General features: G+C 42.5%; 1 protein-coding gene across 1 annotated transcript in view; it reads left to right on the top strand.

Moving 5' to 3' along the window:
• The window catches only part of LOC5667413 (uncharacterized protein ZK757.2), a 33,210-nt gene extending 21,740 nt beyond the window's left edge, over positions 1-11,470 (top strand). Inside the window, exon 4 of the mRNA XM_061646768.1 lies at positions 7,974-11,470. Coding sequence (XP_061502752.1) covers positions 7,974-8,845 — 872 coding nt within the window. The 3' untranslated portion in view covers positions 8,846-11,470. The remainder of the gene's footprint in view (positions 1-7,973) is intronic.
• Positions 11,471-18,205: the final 6,735 nt, after the last annotated feature.

The raw sequence follows: 18,205 nt of genomic DNA, 5'->3' as shown, positions 1-18,205 counted from the left end.
TGCGTACAGCTTCCTCTATCTGGTACGCCGTCCTATGGGTCGGGATTCGCACAAATCAGGAGGACCTATCACACCACCCCAACTCCGCAATCGCCTTGTCCTTTCGAATTTACTAAATCGAAGCAAATGGAGCAGCAACCATTATCGACGATCGCCAACGTCGCTGTGAGGTTGACGCACACGTGTCCTATTAACGCCCTGGGCGCTCTCGAAAGGGCAAGATATGTTCATCCGCCGTAACTACCCCGGAAGCACAGCATCATTTAGGCGCTAAACGGAGACCATCGAGGGTGGTGGAATTGTTGCAAAGTAACAGAAAGGAAACGAAATAACATAAAAAATGCATCGTTAAACCGAGCTTAATTTACCCTGGTTTAAATTAAAACCCAATACAATACAAGCGGTCCTTACAGACCGGAAGAGGAGGTCGCCCTGCTTGCCAAATGTTGCTAACCACCGTCACTGGTCTCAAAAGCCGGAAAACACTGATAGAGCTAAAGAAAGGGGATGCTGCTACGCAAGAACTGCTAGACCAAATGAAGTCGGTAGCGGTGACTCATTTCGTGACTCCGCTACTAGGGTATTTTTTTAATGGACGAGGGAGGATTGAACTTCCATCTGCTGCTAATCGGGCCGTCGTGGCCGATGACGACGATGACGGCCGTGCGGAAATGGACTTGTTTTCATGCGATTTGTTTGATGCGGTTTTGATGCGATGGTTGATGTTTTTGGGTTCGGGTTGAATGAGCGTAAGAGCGAACAAACCACTCTAAGGGATATGCGCAGGAGGGTTGAGGAATGAAAAACAACATACACAAAAGTAAGGAAAAAACAGGGAAGCCTGGATGTACGGACGCACGCAGCGTGCCAATCATTCTCGGACACAAAAAGTGAATTTGTTAATTAGATGCTGAGGATGAAAAGGGGGAAGGTTTTTGTTTCAAAACTTGAGGGATTTCGTGATTGAATTGTACTGATGCTGTGATCTTATTTATGTCAGAAGTCCTGCATGTTATTTACTATATATGTTTTGAGCAAACGTATTCAACAACATATCCTTAAGGACGACTAGCATTCGTGTGCTTAGCAAACGTTTCCATTGCACAATCCGATTATGACCAATTTCTAGGGATTTGCAAGATTTGCGTCTTTCGAAGCTACGCTGCCTTCGAGTGGCAGCATCTGGCATTTCGTTGTTCCTTCCGGGAAGCTAACGAGACGAATCGCTTGCCACTTGAAGGTACTATGTAACTGCTCGAAAACGACCAACTTGCGTTGTTGTGGGCCCATCAACTGCAGATGCTGGGCATCTCGTTTGCTCGTTTTTGTGGGAGAAACGGACCAATCCAAAGAGTGTGTGTAACCTTCTTGGCGAGCGAGAAGGGAATAAACCATTGGGAAATGGAACCGGAAAGCCATAAACACCCCTCGGGAACCGTCTGTTACCAATATTTTCAATTACAGTTTGCTTTCCGATAATACGATCTGCCCCTGCTGTGCCGTCAATGTTGGTTTGAAGGTTCTGCAATGTGTATGTACGACCTGCTGCTGCGGCCTCTGCTCCTGTTTTTGCTAGCCGACATTACCGTCATGAATTTTACGAGTTTCTTAACGCAAAGAAACAAGGGAAAATACGTGTCTGGCAATTTCGGCTGCAGGGCTATGCTGCGCACAGGGAAATCTCAGGTCGGAAAAGCGATGAGTAAGGTCTTGCACACATGTGTGAACCGCACACAGTGTTCATTACTCTTAGGTCCTTTGTAAGAACGTCGAGAAAAACGTACTCCACTATTGTTAATCGTTACAACACCATTCGTTGAGCATAGTTGAGCGATTGTAACAGTTGAGTCAAAAAGTAAACCCCCTCTTGAACTCAATTGTCGCCCCGCCTCGCACTGACGGCATACCCCTTTTTCCCGTCTGTCACGATTTTAACCAACTAATGCTGGCGAAGAACACACAAAAGCCACCTCTGCTGCAGTGTGGTACTGTCGGTGTGTGACTCATCTTGCGCAGACTTCTTGGGCAAAGCAATAGCAATCTCCTCGAATGACCTTTGCCTAATGGCGTGACGTCATGGCAAAGGCCACCGCTCTCTTGCGGGCCAAACGAACGTTTCAGCAACAGCCATTGCAGCACAGACACACACACGCACAGACAACCGGTTTGGTGGACACACATTCAACCACACCACACCGTCATAGCTAGGTGTTGCTGCTCCACCAGAGCGACCCCTTTGTGCGGTCTGTACTGCTGGGAGTAGGAACCAAGTGAGGACGTGTTTGGTTTGCCAATGTATTGGTTTGGCAAAAGATTTCACCAATACGTGCACTCTTTTGATGGTTGGTTCCCAGCAATGCTTCGCGTTTGGGCTTCCGAGGCTCTGAAAGTTGACCGGGCCGCTTCCACATTCCAGCGACTCTGCCGTTTGGCAGCGACCGCTTGACGGTAACATGTGAAATCTTTACACAGCATAGAAGCAAAGCAATGATGTACCGTACCACCAGTTTGTTTTTTTTTTAAACCATTGAAATGTTTGTACATTGAAGAAATTAATAAAAGCCAGCAAAAGCGTACATTGTTTTCCCCCATTTTCCAACATATTTGTTCTTCTCTCTTATTTCGTTATTCACACCGATTAAATTAGTCCAATAAAAATCCTACCGACCGTTTTTGGTAGGGCGCTTCGGGAGAGGTGTTAAATTGCCTGCAATCGAATCGGACAGTGGCGAAGCAGCACCAAATCGTCCTTATTGAATTAGACCGTTGGGTGCCAAAACACAAACGCGACCAAGAGTAATAGCTTCATGTCATCCCTCCCCGACCAAACTGTGGCCCTTCACTGTCAGAAGATTAATGATCTGCGCCCATATCAGGGACAGGCATGAAGGAACACTTCTATTCTCTTTCGCACTCTGTGCTGTGTGGGAAATAAATGGATGCAACTATCATCGGCACCATCAACAGATAGATCACTTTTCGGATGCTTCCAAAGTGTCGTTGTGATAAGAAACCTCCTCTGCTGTTGGTTGATTTCTGGATGGGCTGGATAGGGAAGTAGCAACAATCAACCTTTTAATACCCTTCTCGCCTCTTTGCGCAATGAGTCGCTTTATAGTTTGAGAACGTTTGCACAATCCCCGCGATGGAGAATGGTGTAAATATGGTGTATACCGAGCCACTTTCACATCTGCTGCTAATAGAGAAAAATGATTGTCCTAGCCGGTTAGGGGGAATCCACACAGTCCGCATGTTGGCAATTGCTGCCCAAACGCAAGGACGACGTACACACGTTGCATGTCATGTAAGTATTCGAGGAATGCATTTTATTACAATTTCCTGTGACGTGAAGGTGGCAGGACGCAGTTTGCTTACCCTGCTTCCCCTGTTGTGGGTTCTTTTTTTGTTTGCTTCGCTATAGCAATGATGATTCCTTTGGTTGGTATTAGGGGAAAACCCTTCCGTTGAATTCCATTCCTCTGAACGTTTGAAAAAGAATGAACTAACAATGCTAGTCCAAAGTCGAGGCACGACCAGGGAAGGATGGAATGGGGGAGAAGGAAGCGTTGAATCCCTAACTCATGAATTATAACAGCACTTGGTGCAATGGTGTGGAATAAATGGAAAATTTCAAACCTGCCATGAATGAATCATACACCGCCGACCCGTGATCTGTCAATAAACATGCTTAGTAGCCGGAGGGGATGGAAGATAGAGATAGTGGTAGAACCCATTACCCATCGTGCAAATAGCAGCAGCATCCAGCAACGAATCCAACACACACATCATCCAGCACAAAGTGATGCACTCTGTTTATTCTACACATCCCAAAAGAGAGGACCGGTGGGAGGAACGCCAAACGATTCTAATTAACATCCGCGAATCAGGCGCGTGTAAAGACACGCGGAGAGATATGTGCATGCACGCGCGGGGAGTCGTCGTTCATTCAAAAAGGCAGCCCGTGCAGCGACATCCGTTCCCCGGCTTTCAGGCAAGGGTTAGTGTGTTGACACACGATGTATGCAGATCGTGAATCAAAAGGTTTCAATTTTTGAATGGGGTAAAACCACCAGCACTGCGATACTTATTGTGTATCAGCATGTTTTTATTGTATTTTGTTTCATTTGGTGTTCATTTGGTGAATGATCAAGGCAATGTAAACACAATATTGAGCTCAACAATCGACACTCCAATCCAATGCTTATTTGTTGTGTTTGCTTGGTGATGCGCTTTTCATTCCTGGAGCGGCGGGCGCACATCACATCCCATCAACACACATGAGTCATTTCGAGCTGCCCCAAAGATGCAAAAGGTAAATGATCGCCGTCCCTCCCGCAACGCCTTCGAAGATCATCTTCACAAGGTCTTAGGCACCGCATAAACACGCCCTCGGAGAACAAACCTTTCTCGGGAAGCTGGTGGCGGAATTGTGTACATCTCATGTCGGTACTGTGAGAAGAAGGACACTTCACTCCAATGACCACTCAAACATCATCCAACGTGATGAAGGCGGGACATGGGGGGGGAGGGGAGTGTGTTGTTTCTGATGTCATCCATCGCATCTCTGCCTTTGGAAAGAAATTCGATCCGCACCGCACTTCGTTCGTCTTTCGTTGGAATCCGATGATGTCAGAATCGGAATCGAAGGCGCATTACACAAGATCGATGGCAAAGATCATCTCTGCCAGATGATTAATTGATTACTAATTCGTTGCCTTCTGTCCACCTTACGGACGGCGTCATGCGACAGTAACGATGATGTCTGTATTTCTGGAGCATTTTGTAAACTGCAGACCACCAGCAGACCACCACAATTGCAGCAGCCATCAACAGCCGCCATTGTCATCTACAACTACATCATCAAGCTGTCAGCAGCAGCAGGCAGTCCTGGCACAAGCCCAAAGGATGAATCATCATCGAGTGCGCAGTTGCTCAGTGAAACAGGGTAAAGAAACGCAGGACACGCAATAGAACAGCAATAAGGGGATGCTGTCGCCAGATGACTCACGCACGCATCCTGCCCGAGCTTTTGGTGCGTTACATTTTTTTATGTTCATCCTGTCTCGAGTTATCAAAACATAACCCAAGGATAATAGATTGAGAAAAAAAACACACACACACACACTGTTAAACAGGCATGCACACACCGCCTACTCTAGTGCCTTTGTCAGTGCAATGCAATCCCTATTTGTGTAACGGGGGGTATCACGCCATTCGTCGGCAGATTAAAAAGCATTGATTTCCTCCATTCTCTCTCGCTGGATGTCCTTCCCGCGGAAGTGGATGTTTTGTTCAGAGGACAGAAAAGGATCAAATGTCACCGGGTGTTTGATCGGGTAGCATGTTCTTATTCCTCCTTTTCAATTCCATCCATCTTTGAACGACCAAACAACGGTTAATGTTGTACGATGGTTATTCTACACCAACACGCTGAGCCCTTCATCTGGGTCTTTTCAATTTCGATGTGCCATTTAAGACATTTACAGCGCAAGTTTGTGTCGCCACACTGCTGCCCCTGCGTCGTGCTCTGAATGAGTCGGCGAAAACGAACCGTGAACGAAAGGGATAATATAAATCCTTTGTTATTGCAGCCTGGACCGGCCTGGTGCGCTACCGTGACGTGATTAAAAAAGTGCTCTAATTTGGATAATGGCCCTTTCGGCCAGCGCGCCAGGATTTTTGTCGAGTTTTCAACAGTTTCACGGATGTTTACGCCGTTTCCCTTTTCCATTTACTGCCACTGTACGCCATCCGGAAGTGATTGATTAATGGAACGGAGGGTGGCAGCAGTGGCCACTGTTTGGGCAACTCGGGCGAACTCTTCTGCGTCGAGCAGCAGCAACAGCAGGAGCAGCAAAATTTGCAATGGCGATAAACAAGCTGTTGCACCTCACACACTAGTATTAAGGGATATTTGAAACGAAAAAATCGAATCGAATCGTAATTTTCACCAACGAGTATCGTCTACATCGGCGTGGGTTGGTGATGATTTAAAACCAACCGCCCCTCGTACCCTATCCCGGGGTGTGGCGGTTGATCGCTCGGTCCGGCGAGGAGGAGGCACATTTTACGATGCACGCGTGGCGGCGGCCGGCGGCAAGCAACAACGCACTCATCCGGGAGGCTATGACTCACCGTCCCACCGTCCCGAAATAAAACCGCTACCACCGAAAATGGATTCACGAATTCGATCGACCGAGGGTAGCGCAAGCGGGGGAAGGTTGCCGTTTGATTCGGCCGTCCGCGTAGGGCAGCCGGAGGAAGCAGCTTTGCTCCCACATTCATAACACACCCGTAGCGGACCGACCACTCGGACCCGAGCGGAGCGGCATGGTGAAGTGTTAAAAGTGGTCATATTGACATCAGTTTTTGTTGCCGTTTGTTGCTTCTTTATTTTGCGTAGATCGCAGAAAAGATGTGCTACGGCGCTCGGTTCGCGTGGTACGCGTCAGTTCTTTTCACCCGCTTCTCACTTTCCGTTGTTTGGTTCTTTCCGGTCCAAACGGCCGGGACATTGTGTTGTTTGAGTCATCGATCGCGAACGGTCGGTGGTGCACCAAAACGGTTCATTCTTTGTAACCAGTCAAGTGTGCCTGGTAGTGCGCGCCCAGCAATAAAAGCCGAATGGAACACAAACACACCCCTCAAATACAATACGGGGCCAATCAACGATTGAGCGCTGCTGCTGCAGTTGAGGTCCCGTGGAAGATTCTGTTCGGTGTTCTAAGGGCTTTTTTTATTTATTCTTGACCCATTTGAATAAAACTTTGACACCAAAACTTGTCACTTTTCTAGCACCCAAAACGGAATTACCAACAGCAAAGTCATGGGCAGGGGGGAGTACACGTCCGTTATTGTGACGGTTTCAATTTTTTTAAACAGAATTGACACCACATTGTCGAGTTGATGAGCGCTTTTTTGGTTTTTTTTTTATTCGAACCAGTTCCTTTCAAGAGAGTGGCCGTGACAAGCAGTGCTTCCGTTTGTTTAGACGCTACGTGCCGGTTTGGGAAGTTTGGTTTAAACATTCTGGCCACGGGACGAGGAAAATAATGACGAATTTTACCAACGAAAACAAACAACCAAAAACTAAACTGCTTACCCACCATCAATGCCACTTCCTGGCTGGCCTGGGCTCTTTGAGCCGTTAGCATCACGTCTAACCTTCTATCATCAGCTGCTATATTAGCGTTGGCTTGCCTGTTGTCCCGCGCACTATCCGCCTTCCTCCTTCACTCTCTTTGGCGTGCGGTCGTGCGTGAAATAGCGACTTTGCTTCCCCGAGAACAAGCGGAAGGAAGGAATCGTGCTCGTAGCACGGTAACGCACCCTAAAAAAACCACTGACACACGCAGTGCCTGTGCCAGCAGCATGCGGATCATGACTGCATGAGTCATACTTTCACCCAAACGAAACACAATGCAGCCGTTGATCGTCGATTCCCACAGGAAGGGAAATAAAACGGTCCCGACTGCTACTGCTCCTACTGCTCCTGGAGGGTGTAATAGCGTTTTAGGATTGCATCTATTACATCCGGGGTGCTGAACTGCACCATTTTGATCTGTATTTTAGCATCCTGGAATACCGAAAAAAACACTCTCCTGTGGCCTCCCGGGACATGGTTAGTGACACTGGAGATGATGAAAGTGAATGAAGGGATAACTTCTTCCCCTTTTTTTAATGGAGTATGAACGAAAGGCTTTGCCATAGTGAGTTCTGTAATAACTCAAAGATTATGTGCAATCTGAAGGTCTATCCCTATAATCCTCGCTAGCGATACATGTTAGTTGACTGTAGGCGTCACTAGTCCGTGCAATTATTTCCGTTAGCTTAAACTCACAAACAAGTGACTTTCATTTGTATGTTAAATAAAATCGGATTTCCATTCAACTTAATGTTAGCAAATATGTAGTTTAAATGGCAGAACCATTCGCTAACCATTCCCCTTATGTTTCTTTCTCTCTCCTTTACAGAGGAAGCCCGGAAAAAGGGTTCGACCGTGCTGCTGCACTGTCAGGCTGGCATTAGCCGCAGCGCTACGATCGCGATCGCCTACGTCATGCGCTACAAGGGTCTGTCGCTGATCGAGGCATACCAGCTCGTGAAGCTTGCCCGCCCAATCATCTCTCCCAACCTCAACTTCATGGGCCAGCTGCTCGAGCTGGAGCAAAATCTAATAGCGGATGGCAAACTGGAACCGCCGCCACCGTCCCCGACGATGGCTGCCCCACCGACCAGCCAGCCGCCGTTCTTCCTCATCGATAACTGCGGCAAGTTCAACCCGCTCAACGAAGAGGAGATGGTGGCCACCCGCCGCCAGCTACGGTGTGCGGCGGCCGCCGCAGCAACCACGCAGGACGGGATCACGGCCGAGGAGCCGGACACCCCAATGGAGGGCGATGCGGACGATGATTGCAAGAACAACAACAACAACAACCGCGACAGTGGATGCAGTGTGGCCAGTTCGTCCTCATCTGCCTCGTCCAGCTCCTCGTCGTCGCTGTCGACCGCCAGCTATCGGTGCGGATTCAACGGAGGTCGATTTGTGCCACCACGGTTAACGCTGAAACTACCGACGACACCGACATCACCTCCTTCGTCCCCGTCGCCGCTGTCCGCGTCCTCGCTGTCGTCCACGCCATCGCCCACACTTGCCATATCGCCGACCATGGGCGTACCGTTGACGATGGGGGCTAGAAAGTTAGCGTCCTTTAGCGTACCGCACCGACCATCGAGCCTGGCAACAGGGATGACACCGATGGCGACGGTACCGGGATGCGCGACGCCAAACCCATCAACCACCTGCCATTCGCTGGATGATCATCGCAACGCAAACGGTTCCTGATGGGCTCGGAAACGGCGTAAAGCGTCCAAGCGCGGGAGATAGTGAGAATGGTAAATGTGCACAACCGGCCTTCTTTGGGGAGCCGCAGCAGCTGCCAGCAGTGTATCATTTGCTTCTCGTCCTTCTCGACATCCTGTAAATACAGTGTACACAGCAGTGTTTCACACAGAGGAAGGTTTAGTTTTGTACGGCTGCTATAACACAATGCTTTAAATACGGTGAACTATGTGGGGAGCCACAAAACCATGCGTGTGATAAAACTGGGAGAAGATAACCACACCCCCCCCACACTCCCAATCCTACCCCGTTCCCTACGTTCTCACGTTAAACAGCGATGAATTGAAAAAGAGATCACGGTTTGGGCAGCCTCAATCTAATCTGCTTTAATTTCCTTACTTTTTTATGTACATAGTTTCCCAGATCGATCTCGTCCGGTCGTGTCTAATTCTATTTTCTATATAAGCAAAATCCTCCCTCCGTACTTTATAATTAGTGGATGGAAAACCCTACATTGCTCTAGAGTTGATTGCGCCATTGCTTTTTAAATCAGTACAACAGAGTTTTATCATTTCGGATGTTTGGATTCATTTTTTTACTTCTTAAACTTCTTTTTTGAAAAATATCCTTCCCGTATTCCACTCTAATTTCATATCTGTAAATGACCAATCATATCCTGTTGCAAAGTCTTTGCGTTTTGGGCCAGCTTTTACCTAATAGCACAAGTGCAGCTCAAGGTTAAAAGGCAAATAAGGACAAAAAAACAAGCCATATCATAAAATGTATGCGGCGAAACGTCAGCTCGCTTAAGTGTGCGCATACCTGTTAAACGATTCCTGTTATACTGAAGATATAAAGTTGTGGGTCCACAGTTTGGGGAGCGTTACTTTAAATTGGACGGATATGGTGTGAGTGCGTGCGTGTCATAGATAAGAGAAAGAGAAGTATGTGTGAATATGAGAGAGAAAGAGAGAGCGAAAGAGAGAGAGAGAGAGAGAGAGAGAGAGAGAAAGAGAGAGAGAGAGAGAGAGAGAAAGAGAAAGAGAAAGAGAGAGAGAGAGAGAGAGAGAGCAACTCCCCCGTGTCAGATGCATTTAACTACGAAAGAAGCAGTACAATAATGTTGCACACAGTGATCATACACTCGGCTAACAACACAATGCATCATCCGCGCGAACATGGTCCAGCACAACAGGAAATGCATTAGATGGCAATGATAACTATATGACGGAATCGACAATAGATAGCTTGTATGTGTAGGGTAGGGTAGGGAATTGAATTGTGCAAAAAACAGCAACACAATACGCACGCACGCACGCATGCATGCATGCACGCACGAATGTAGTTAAATTAAACTTGTAATATAAATGCGCGTACCTTAAATTAGATTTTAAATTGATTTGAAAACACTAACGAGAGTTTAAATATCTGAAATGAAAGCAAACAAAGACGTGGCAGGTAGGACAGGAAGATGGATCGAACCAATTTAGCACTAAAAGCGAGGATAGTACAGTTAAGATGTTTAATATGTGTGTGTGTATGTGATCCTTGTCAAAATCTGCAACAATACCTGCGGCTTAGGTGTGGAGGGTGTTGAACAGAATGCAGATGCAACATGATTGTGTGTGGGGTGCAGTTTTTTTCAGTCTCTGTTGTTTACTACTATTCTTGTAAGATAGATGTAAAAAAAATCCCACCAGCCCATGTAATCGACCTGATCGTCGTAACCATGGTGAAAGCACAGGTGGTGTGGTGGTGGTGATGATGATGGATGCTGCTGACGGGCGGGGTCATAGTAATAGGATGTTTTTGGCATGCATGATACTATTGGTTGATGGTTGATGGCCATCACCGTCGTAGCATGATGTGCAGTTTTTATGTTGATGTCGCTGATTTTCCTATCTTTCTAACATTTGAAGCAAACGACAGAAACAAAATATAACGTCAAGAACGATAAGATAAACGCTACAGAGAAGTGACCCTTGCGAAACGATTGTGAGCAACAATAATCAGGCGTAGCAAAGAGCAGGAACATAAAATATAGAAGGTAACCCCGTGTGGGTAAGTGTGTGTGTCTGTGGGTTGGCACGGCGTACGTGCGCCTCGTGCTGCTGCTATCACAAGAAGAGAAAAACAAACCTTCTTTTTTGCCACAGACATACCACACAGGTGTCAGATACACAAGCAATATAAGAACGGTTTGTTTTTTGTCATCTTTTGCGCACACTTTTGCCTCCTTCCTAGGTCGGAAAGTAATTAGTCTATAAAAAAGTTCCAACACAAACACACATACAACAACAACAACAACAAACCAAATGCTAGTCTTATTCTTTAAGTTCAGTAAGAAACCCAAGGGCAGAGAACTACAAACCACAGCTTATTGCTGGGAGTTGCTAGTATGTAACGACTGTAATTACTCCTACTACTACTATTGCTACTGCTACTACTATTATGATGATTACTACTACTACTATTATGATTATTTTTAATATTATTATTGATCTAATTATTATCCTTTGTATGGTAAGTGAGAGTTGAAACGAGAAGTGAAAAAACAAACACCTACACGATAATAGTGAAAATAAATGAAAATACAAAAGAATTTTGTCATTTGAGGAAAAAAGAAAACAATGCCCCCCTTTTGGTTGTTAGTTTGTTTAAACGGTAGAATAATTGTGAGAAAAGCACGTTTGACACGTTTGGGGTTTCAAAAGTTTCAAACAATAAACATGACGGTGGCTCGAGTTACTTATCGAATCTTTGCTTTTACCTTAGCGAGTCATGCTCGAGCTGTGTAGAGTGCTGTAAGACCATTTAAAATTTAACTAAAACATGCTTCCTATAAAACCTCCTATCAAGTGTGATTCGTGTCATCGACAGAAGTGAAAATTAATCTTTTCACCGTGCAAGGTGGAACCAGGAACTTAATGCTTCGCTCGACGCTCGTTGATAAGATTCACAGTATGGTGTCGTTCATGGTCGAAATTTGAAGTCCCATGGAAAATGCTTACGCCCCATACCCGATGCTTAGTCACCACCGCGGCTGGTCAGCAGCTATTTGCTGAGCCACTCAGAACAAAGCGCTACACAATAGCAGCAAACGTCGGAAGGTAATGCTTGGAGGCATAAACGTCTCCGTATCTTATCAGTGCACCCCAGTGTAATCGATAATGGAACCGTCACTGTGTGTGCGAATAGAAACACTATCGTACACTGGAAGCATCTCCTCCCCCAGTCCGGTTAGACATTGTTGATGCAATGACTAATTACACGATATTACTTATTATTAGTTTGCTTCATCTATTTCAATTAATCATTTTTATCATCCGTTTACTCTTTACTTCAAGTGGTGGAAGATGCAGTAAATCCTAAATTATGTTTACGATAGCCCGGAGTAAGTTTTAAAAAAACATTACTGGGGATCTTTATTTGCGAACTGCTAAACTAAGACTAAAGCTAACTTCTGGATTCGGTACTATTTAGCTAGGCTGGTGTTTTCGGTGCTGCCAGGTTTGCCGGTCACGTTGTCGTGCACGTTTATGATGATCATGTTGCCTCGGTCCGTCTGAGCATACGACACCACACCTGGTCGTGGGAACCTGCTTCCAGTGGAGTTCCCGTTGGAACCTGACTCCGCGCGTGGAGTAACATCGATGGCTCGCTTGCGACCGTTTTCTTACTCAGCACCTGTATCATAGCGCGTAGCGCATGTGTACATAACTCCTCCCTCCTTAAACGTCGAGCGTCCTCGATCGACTTACCGACGTTTGCAGTGGGATGATGTTGTGAATAGCTTCGGTAGACATTTTCTTCTCTGCATGTAGGGTTTTGTGTTTGTAGATGCAAAATGCAGTTATAAGAAAGCCTGTTAGAACAACAATTAATATCCCTCCTGCAATTGTATGCGTGCGTAAGCGGAGTGTTATTGTATGGAGTTGATGTATGTTACTAATATGCATTGTGTGCAGATCTTGTATACTTGGCTTGTTTAGAGTTATTTCTGTTTTGTTGCCAGTTAAGGGTAGGAAGTAGTCATCTTGGTCTAACACATCAATATGCGCAGTAAATGTGCTATTTAAGATTTTTACGGTGCAATTGCCGGTTTCAATTAGTGTGGGTACTGCTATTATTTGGCTGTTTGAACATGAATCAATGACTGGCACTCCAAGGGTGGTATCGATTAGAATGACTCCTGGTTACATTTCTCGTATTATCGTATGCTCGGAGCTCGTGGTGGTGGTACATTTAGATGGATGATTTCTGATGATATTTGAGATACACTCGTCGTTTAGCGGTTGTGGGTTGTTGCAAATCGTGCAGTCTTCGTTAACATTGAAAATGGTGTTTTTATGCTTGGTTACAAATTTTACATTCGTCTATTCTTCTATGTCTTCTACAGTTGTACAATTTTATCAATGTTCAGGATAAGATTTACTTGTTCTATTTCAGTTTTTACGATTATTCATTTGATCTGATCTGATCTTTTATCTGATTATTCATTTGATTTTCGATTATTATTTTTTTTTTTTGAGTTTTGTGTAATTTTGTTTACTGGTTTTTCTATTTCGGAATTAATTCTAACTTGAGCGTTAATGTTGGATATGGTTTTGTTTTCTGAATGTTCTAAATTCTGAATGTTCTAAGTGTTTTCTGATCTGCGATTTCCTGCATTTATTATGCCTCTCTTTTGTTTTCTAGGTCTTATATTTTCTCATTTTTTTTTATAAGCTGATAGGATTTTATAGTCTAAGGTGTCCTTAAGATGGTTGGTTAGGCTAATATTATTGGCTAAATTCTGAATATAGTTAAGGTTAGTCTCTATAAATTGTTACTGTTATAAGTTTTGAATTTGTTAAAACTATTATGAGGAAATGAATCATTCTAAGTTTCATTTTTAGTTTTTTATAGTATTCAGCTGTGATTTCCGTAAGGATGAGAAAGAATTTAAATGGTATGTTAGGTTTTTCGTTTCCTTTTCAATTTTGATTTATGAATTTTTCTTCCATTTCGGTCTAAAATATTTGTAACTAGGTTATCGAAAACTTTCGTTTCACGATACCTTTCTTCGTGTTTTAAATTATTTCTTTTCCTTTCGAAGATCGTGTCATTGTCTTTGAATAGTTCTGGTTCTTCTCGTGTTTTGTTTAATTTTTCTATGTATTTGGATTTTTTTTCTTTTTGTTTTGTGGCATACACTCTATAAAGTTCCTCTTTTTGTTTAATTCTTTCTTGAAGGTCCTCAGGGATAGGATCTTCGTTTTTGAAGCCGAAAAATAGTTCTTTAGGGGATATGTTTGTTTGAGAGTGTATAGAATCATTGTAAATTGAGACTGCCAAATTAATTTTTGAAGTAGTTGATAGATTTTTTGTAGAATCTCGTAGTGAGATTATGTTGTGCAATTCTCTTATTGTTCTATGGACAATTTCAATTGTTCCATTTGAAGAGGATTGACCAACACTTGTATAATGGAATTCTACATTATTTTCTTCAAGAAATTGTTTGATTGTGGTGGATTTAAACGAACATTCTTGGTCCATTACAAGCAAACAAGGTCTTCCAACGTTAGCAAAGAATTGGGTTAGTGCTTTTAGTATATGTATAGCGTTTCTTGATTGTAAAGGAATCGCCATGGTTAGTCTTGAGAACTTATCGCAAAGGGTTAGAAAATGTTTATCACTAATTATAAAGATGTCCATATGAACGATTTCCAAAGGTTTTTTAGGAGTGGCAGTAATTTGATATTTTTGTTTATATGGGCGTCTTTCATATTTAGCTTTTTGACATATTTTGCAAATGTTAATAAATTTAGTAATTTTAGTTTTCATGTTTGGAAAATAATATTTTCTAGCAATATGTAGTTTGGTCTCAATAATTCCTCTATGGTTTGCATTATGTTGTCGTTCAATAATCAAATCCTGGTCAATTTCATCAGTTACATCTTCTAAAATTGTTTTTGTCCAAAATAGTTTGATCGATTTTGCGCGAGAGAAATAGTTTTTGTAGATAATTTGTAAGTTTTGTAAGATTTTTTCGCTGCAACAAATGCCAGTAACACATTTGGGAGATGCATATTCTTTGATTATGTTGATCAACATAGCTGGTCCAAAAAGGGGTGTTTTTATTGTTATTCTATGATAATTTCCGAAAAGTGTAATTGCTTCTCGAGAATCATTATTATTTTCTTCTAGTATTATTTGATTTCTAAATTCATTTAGTGGTTTTTCAGTTGCTGGGATGAATTCGTCATCATTAGTATCTGCTGAGTGTTGCGTCATAGTGTCAGTATTGTTAGAGGCAGTATTTGCATTTAATTCGGGTGTTAAAGCAGGGTTTTCCGTTATGCGGGATAGTGCATCTGCATTTCCATTAAGAGTACCTTTTTTATACTTAATTTCAAATTCGAATTCTTCCAAGGCCAGTTTCCAATGAAGAAGTCTTCTATTTAAATCATTTTTCTGTCTTAGCCAAACAAGAGGTTTGTGGTCAGTTCTTATTTCAAAAACTGTTCCGAAAATGTACGGTCGGAAGTGCTTGGTTGCCCAAACAATGGCGAGTAGCTCTTTTTCGGTAGCTGAATAGTTGCACTCTGTTTCGTTAAGCGTTCTAGAAGCGTAAGCGATTGGGTGTTCCTTACCATCTTCGAATTTTTGTGAAAGTACAGCGCCAAGGGCGAAGTCACTTGCGTCTGTTTCTAAAATGAATTTTCTGCTAAAATCAGGATATTTTAAAATTGGATCAGTAGTGAGCATTTGTTTACAATCATTGAAACAATTTATAAATTCGTCGTTATGTGTTATTTTAGAACCTTTCTTAAGACATTTTGTGAGAGGTTTGGTCAGTTTTGAAAAATCTTTTATGAATTTTCTGTAATAACCAAGGATTCCTAAGAAGCCTTTAATGTGGGTTGTTGTTTTTGGTATGGGCCAATGCAATATTTTTTCTATTTTGTTTGGATTGGGTTTGATGCCATCTTGAGTTACGATGTGTCCTAAGAATTCACACTCTTTTCTTAAAAATTCACATTTGTCTAATTGAACCTTTAAATTTGATTCAATTAATTTTTTCAACACTTTATTCAAATTGTCCAAATGTTGTTGGAGTGATTTACCAAAAATAATAATATCATCTAGATATACAAGACAGTTTCTTCCTACAAGGTCACCTAAAATATTATTCATGGCTCGTTGAAAAGTAGCAGGTGCGTTTTTCAAGCCAAAGGGCATTCGTATAAACTCGAAGTGTCCTTTTTCTGTGCTAAAAGCTGTTTTTGGTCTATCCTTTTTATCAACTTCAATTTGATGAAAGCCGGATTTTAAATCAAGTGTAGTGAAGTACATGCTTCGACCTAACTTGTCCAAAATTTCTTCTATATTGGGAATAGGGTATCGATCATCGATCGTTTTTTCATTCAATTTTCTATAGTCAACCACGATGCGCCATTTCTCCTTTCCACTTGCATCTGATTTTTTAGGGACTATCCAGATTGGGGATGTCCATGGGGATATAGAATGTTGGATAATACCGTCAGCAATCATTTCTTCGATTTGCCTATTCACTTCTGCTTTATGAATATTGGGGTATCTATAAGTTTTTGTGTGAATGGGTATATCGTCTTTAGTTTTTATTCGATGTCTAATAGCGGTGGTGCATGAAAGTTTTTCTTTTTCTTGATGGATGATGCCTAGATTTTGTTTAAGAATTTCGAAAAGTTTATGTTTTTCTTCTTTGTTTAAATGATCGGTGCGAATTAAATTTTCGAGATTTGCTATGTAATTTTGCGGATGATCATTATATGGGTGTGTGCTCATGTGATTTATTTCGATCATTTTGTCTAATTCATATGTTTTTGCTGGTTTAGTCCAATGAAATGTTAATGTGTCGCCGTAATTCCTGGCAAGAACTTTAGCATATCCTTGTTTTGCTTTATAAACGCCTGAAGGAATTATTGCATCTTTTATTTGAATGTCTTTTGGAAGAAAAATGTTTCCTTTTGTTTGAGAAACAGGAAGCTTTATAATTTGAGAATTATTAGCATTTAATGTAATTGAAGGGGGTTCTAATGTTCTTATTTCTAAGTCGATTGTACGATCGGGTAGAATAAGTTTATGATTTTTTGTATCAATTAGTGTTTCCATATCGGAGAGTGATTCGTATCCGAGTATTCCGTCAAAATAATTATGACATTTGAAAAGGTAAAATTTTAATTTTTTATCTAGAATGGTTATGAATGTGCATTCTTGTGATTTGAACTTACCATTTTTATTTTTTATGGTGATTGTTTCGCATTTCACTCTTTGAGTTAGTGGAACTAATTCTGGATTTAAAAAGTTTTTGTTCGCTCCGCTGTCTACTAAAAGTTTGATGTTTGAACCATTTAATTTTGTTGTGTAAAAGGGTAGTCCGTTAATTGCGTTTAACTCGGTGGGTTTAAGTTTGCAGTAATTTGAAAATTTACATCTTCTTCATTATCGGTTTCTTCGTCTGAATCGGATTCTTCTGATATTGTTTTTCCGTCATCTTCTTCGGCTGTATGCGAGAAAATTTTGTTTCTCATATTGGACCGTAGGGATTGATCGACATCCATGGGAACAATTTTTGTACGATCTGAAGATGGTTTCATGTTATTGAATGGTCTATTTTCAAGGTGTTTAGGTTGTGAAAATTTATTATCCCTTTTTACATTTTTGTCGACACTAGGATGTTTTTCGAACCCATTATTGGTGTTTGATTTGGTTCTTTCAGCGTTTTGGAATCTGCATAGAAAGGCATAAGCTGATTCCAAGTCTTCTGGTTGTGCGGTTTGTGCATATCCAAAATATGTTTTGCTCAGACCATTTATGAACGCAGCGAGGCATTCTTGTTCTAAAAACAGGTTAATTGCCTCCCAATGTGAAGCGTATACCGTATTCTGTCTTGCTACTGATTTCATATTGATCAAAATTTCTTTTGTTTTTCTATAGTGAAGGCTCAAAGATTCGTTTTGTTTTAGGTTCCACAGTTGTGTTTGATACGTTGCGATGTTGTTTCGATCGCCATAAACGTTCTGCAAAATATCTGCGACTTCATCAAAAGTAGTAGGGTTTCCGTTCACACAAATAGTGTCACGTGCTTTGCCCTCTATCTTATTAATTACGGTCTGTTCGTAGACACTGAATATTTCTGGTGCCACATTGTTTTTGAAGAGGTCTAGTGTTTTTTTAACTGTTGTTAACCAACCGATTAACTGTTTTTTGTTTCCGTCGAATCCGGGAATGACCCTAATTGGATCCAGGATACGAAAATAGTCAGCACTGCGACTCGAGGTCGTTGGCTGTTGTTGTTGTTGGAAGCGTTGTAAACTATCATTTTCCGCTTGGAGTGTG

The sequence above is a fragment of the Anopheles gambiae genome, chromosome 2, assembly GCF_943734735.2.
Source record: "Anopheles gambiae chromosome 2, idAnoGambNW_F1_1, whole genome shotgun sequence".
Classification (NCBI taxonomy): domain Eukaryota; kingdom Metazoa; phylum Arthropoda; class Insecta; order Diptera; family Culicidae; genus Anopheles; species Anopheles gambiae.
This window is presented reverse-complemented; position numbering and strand designations above follow the sequence as displayed.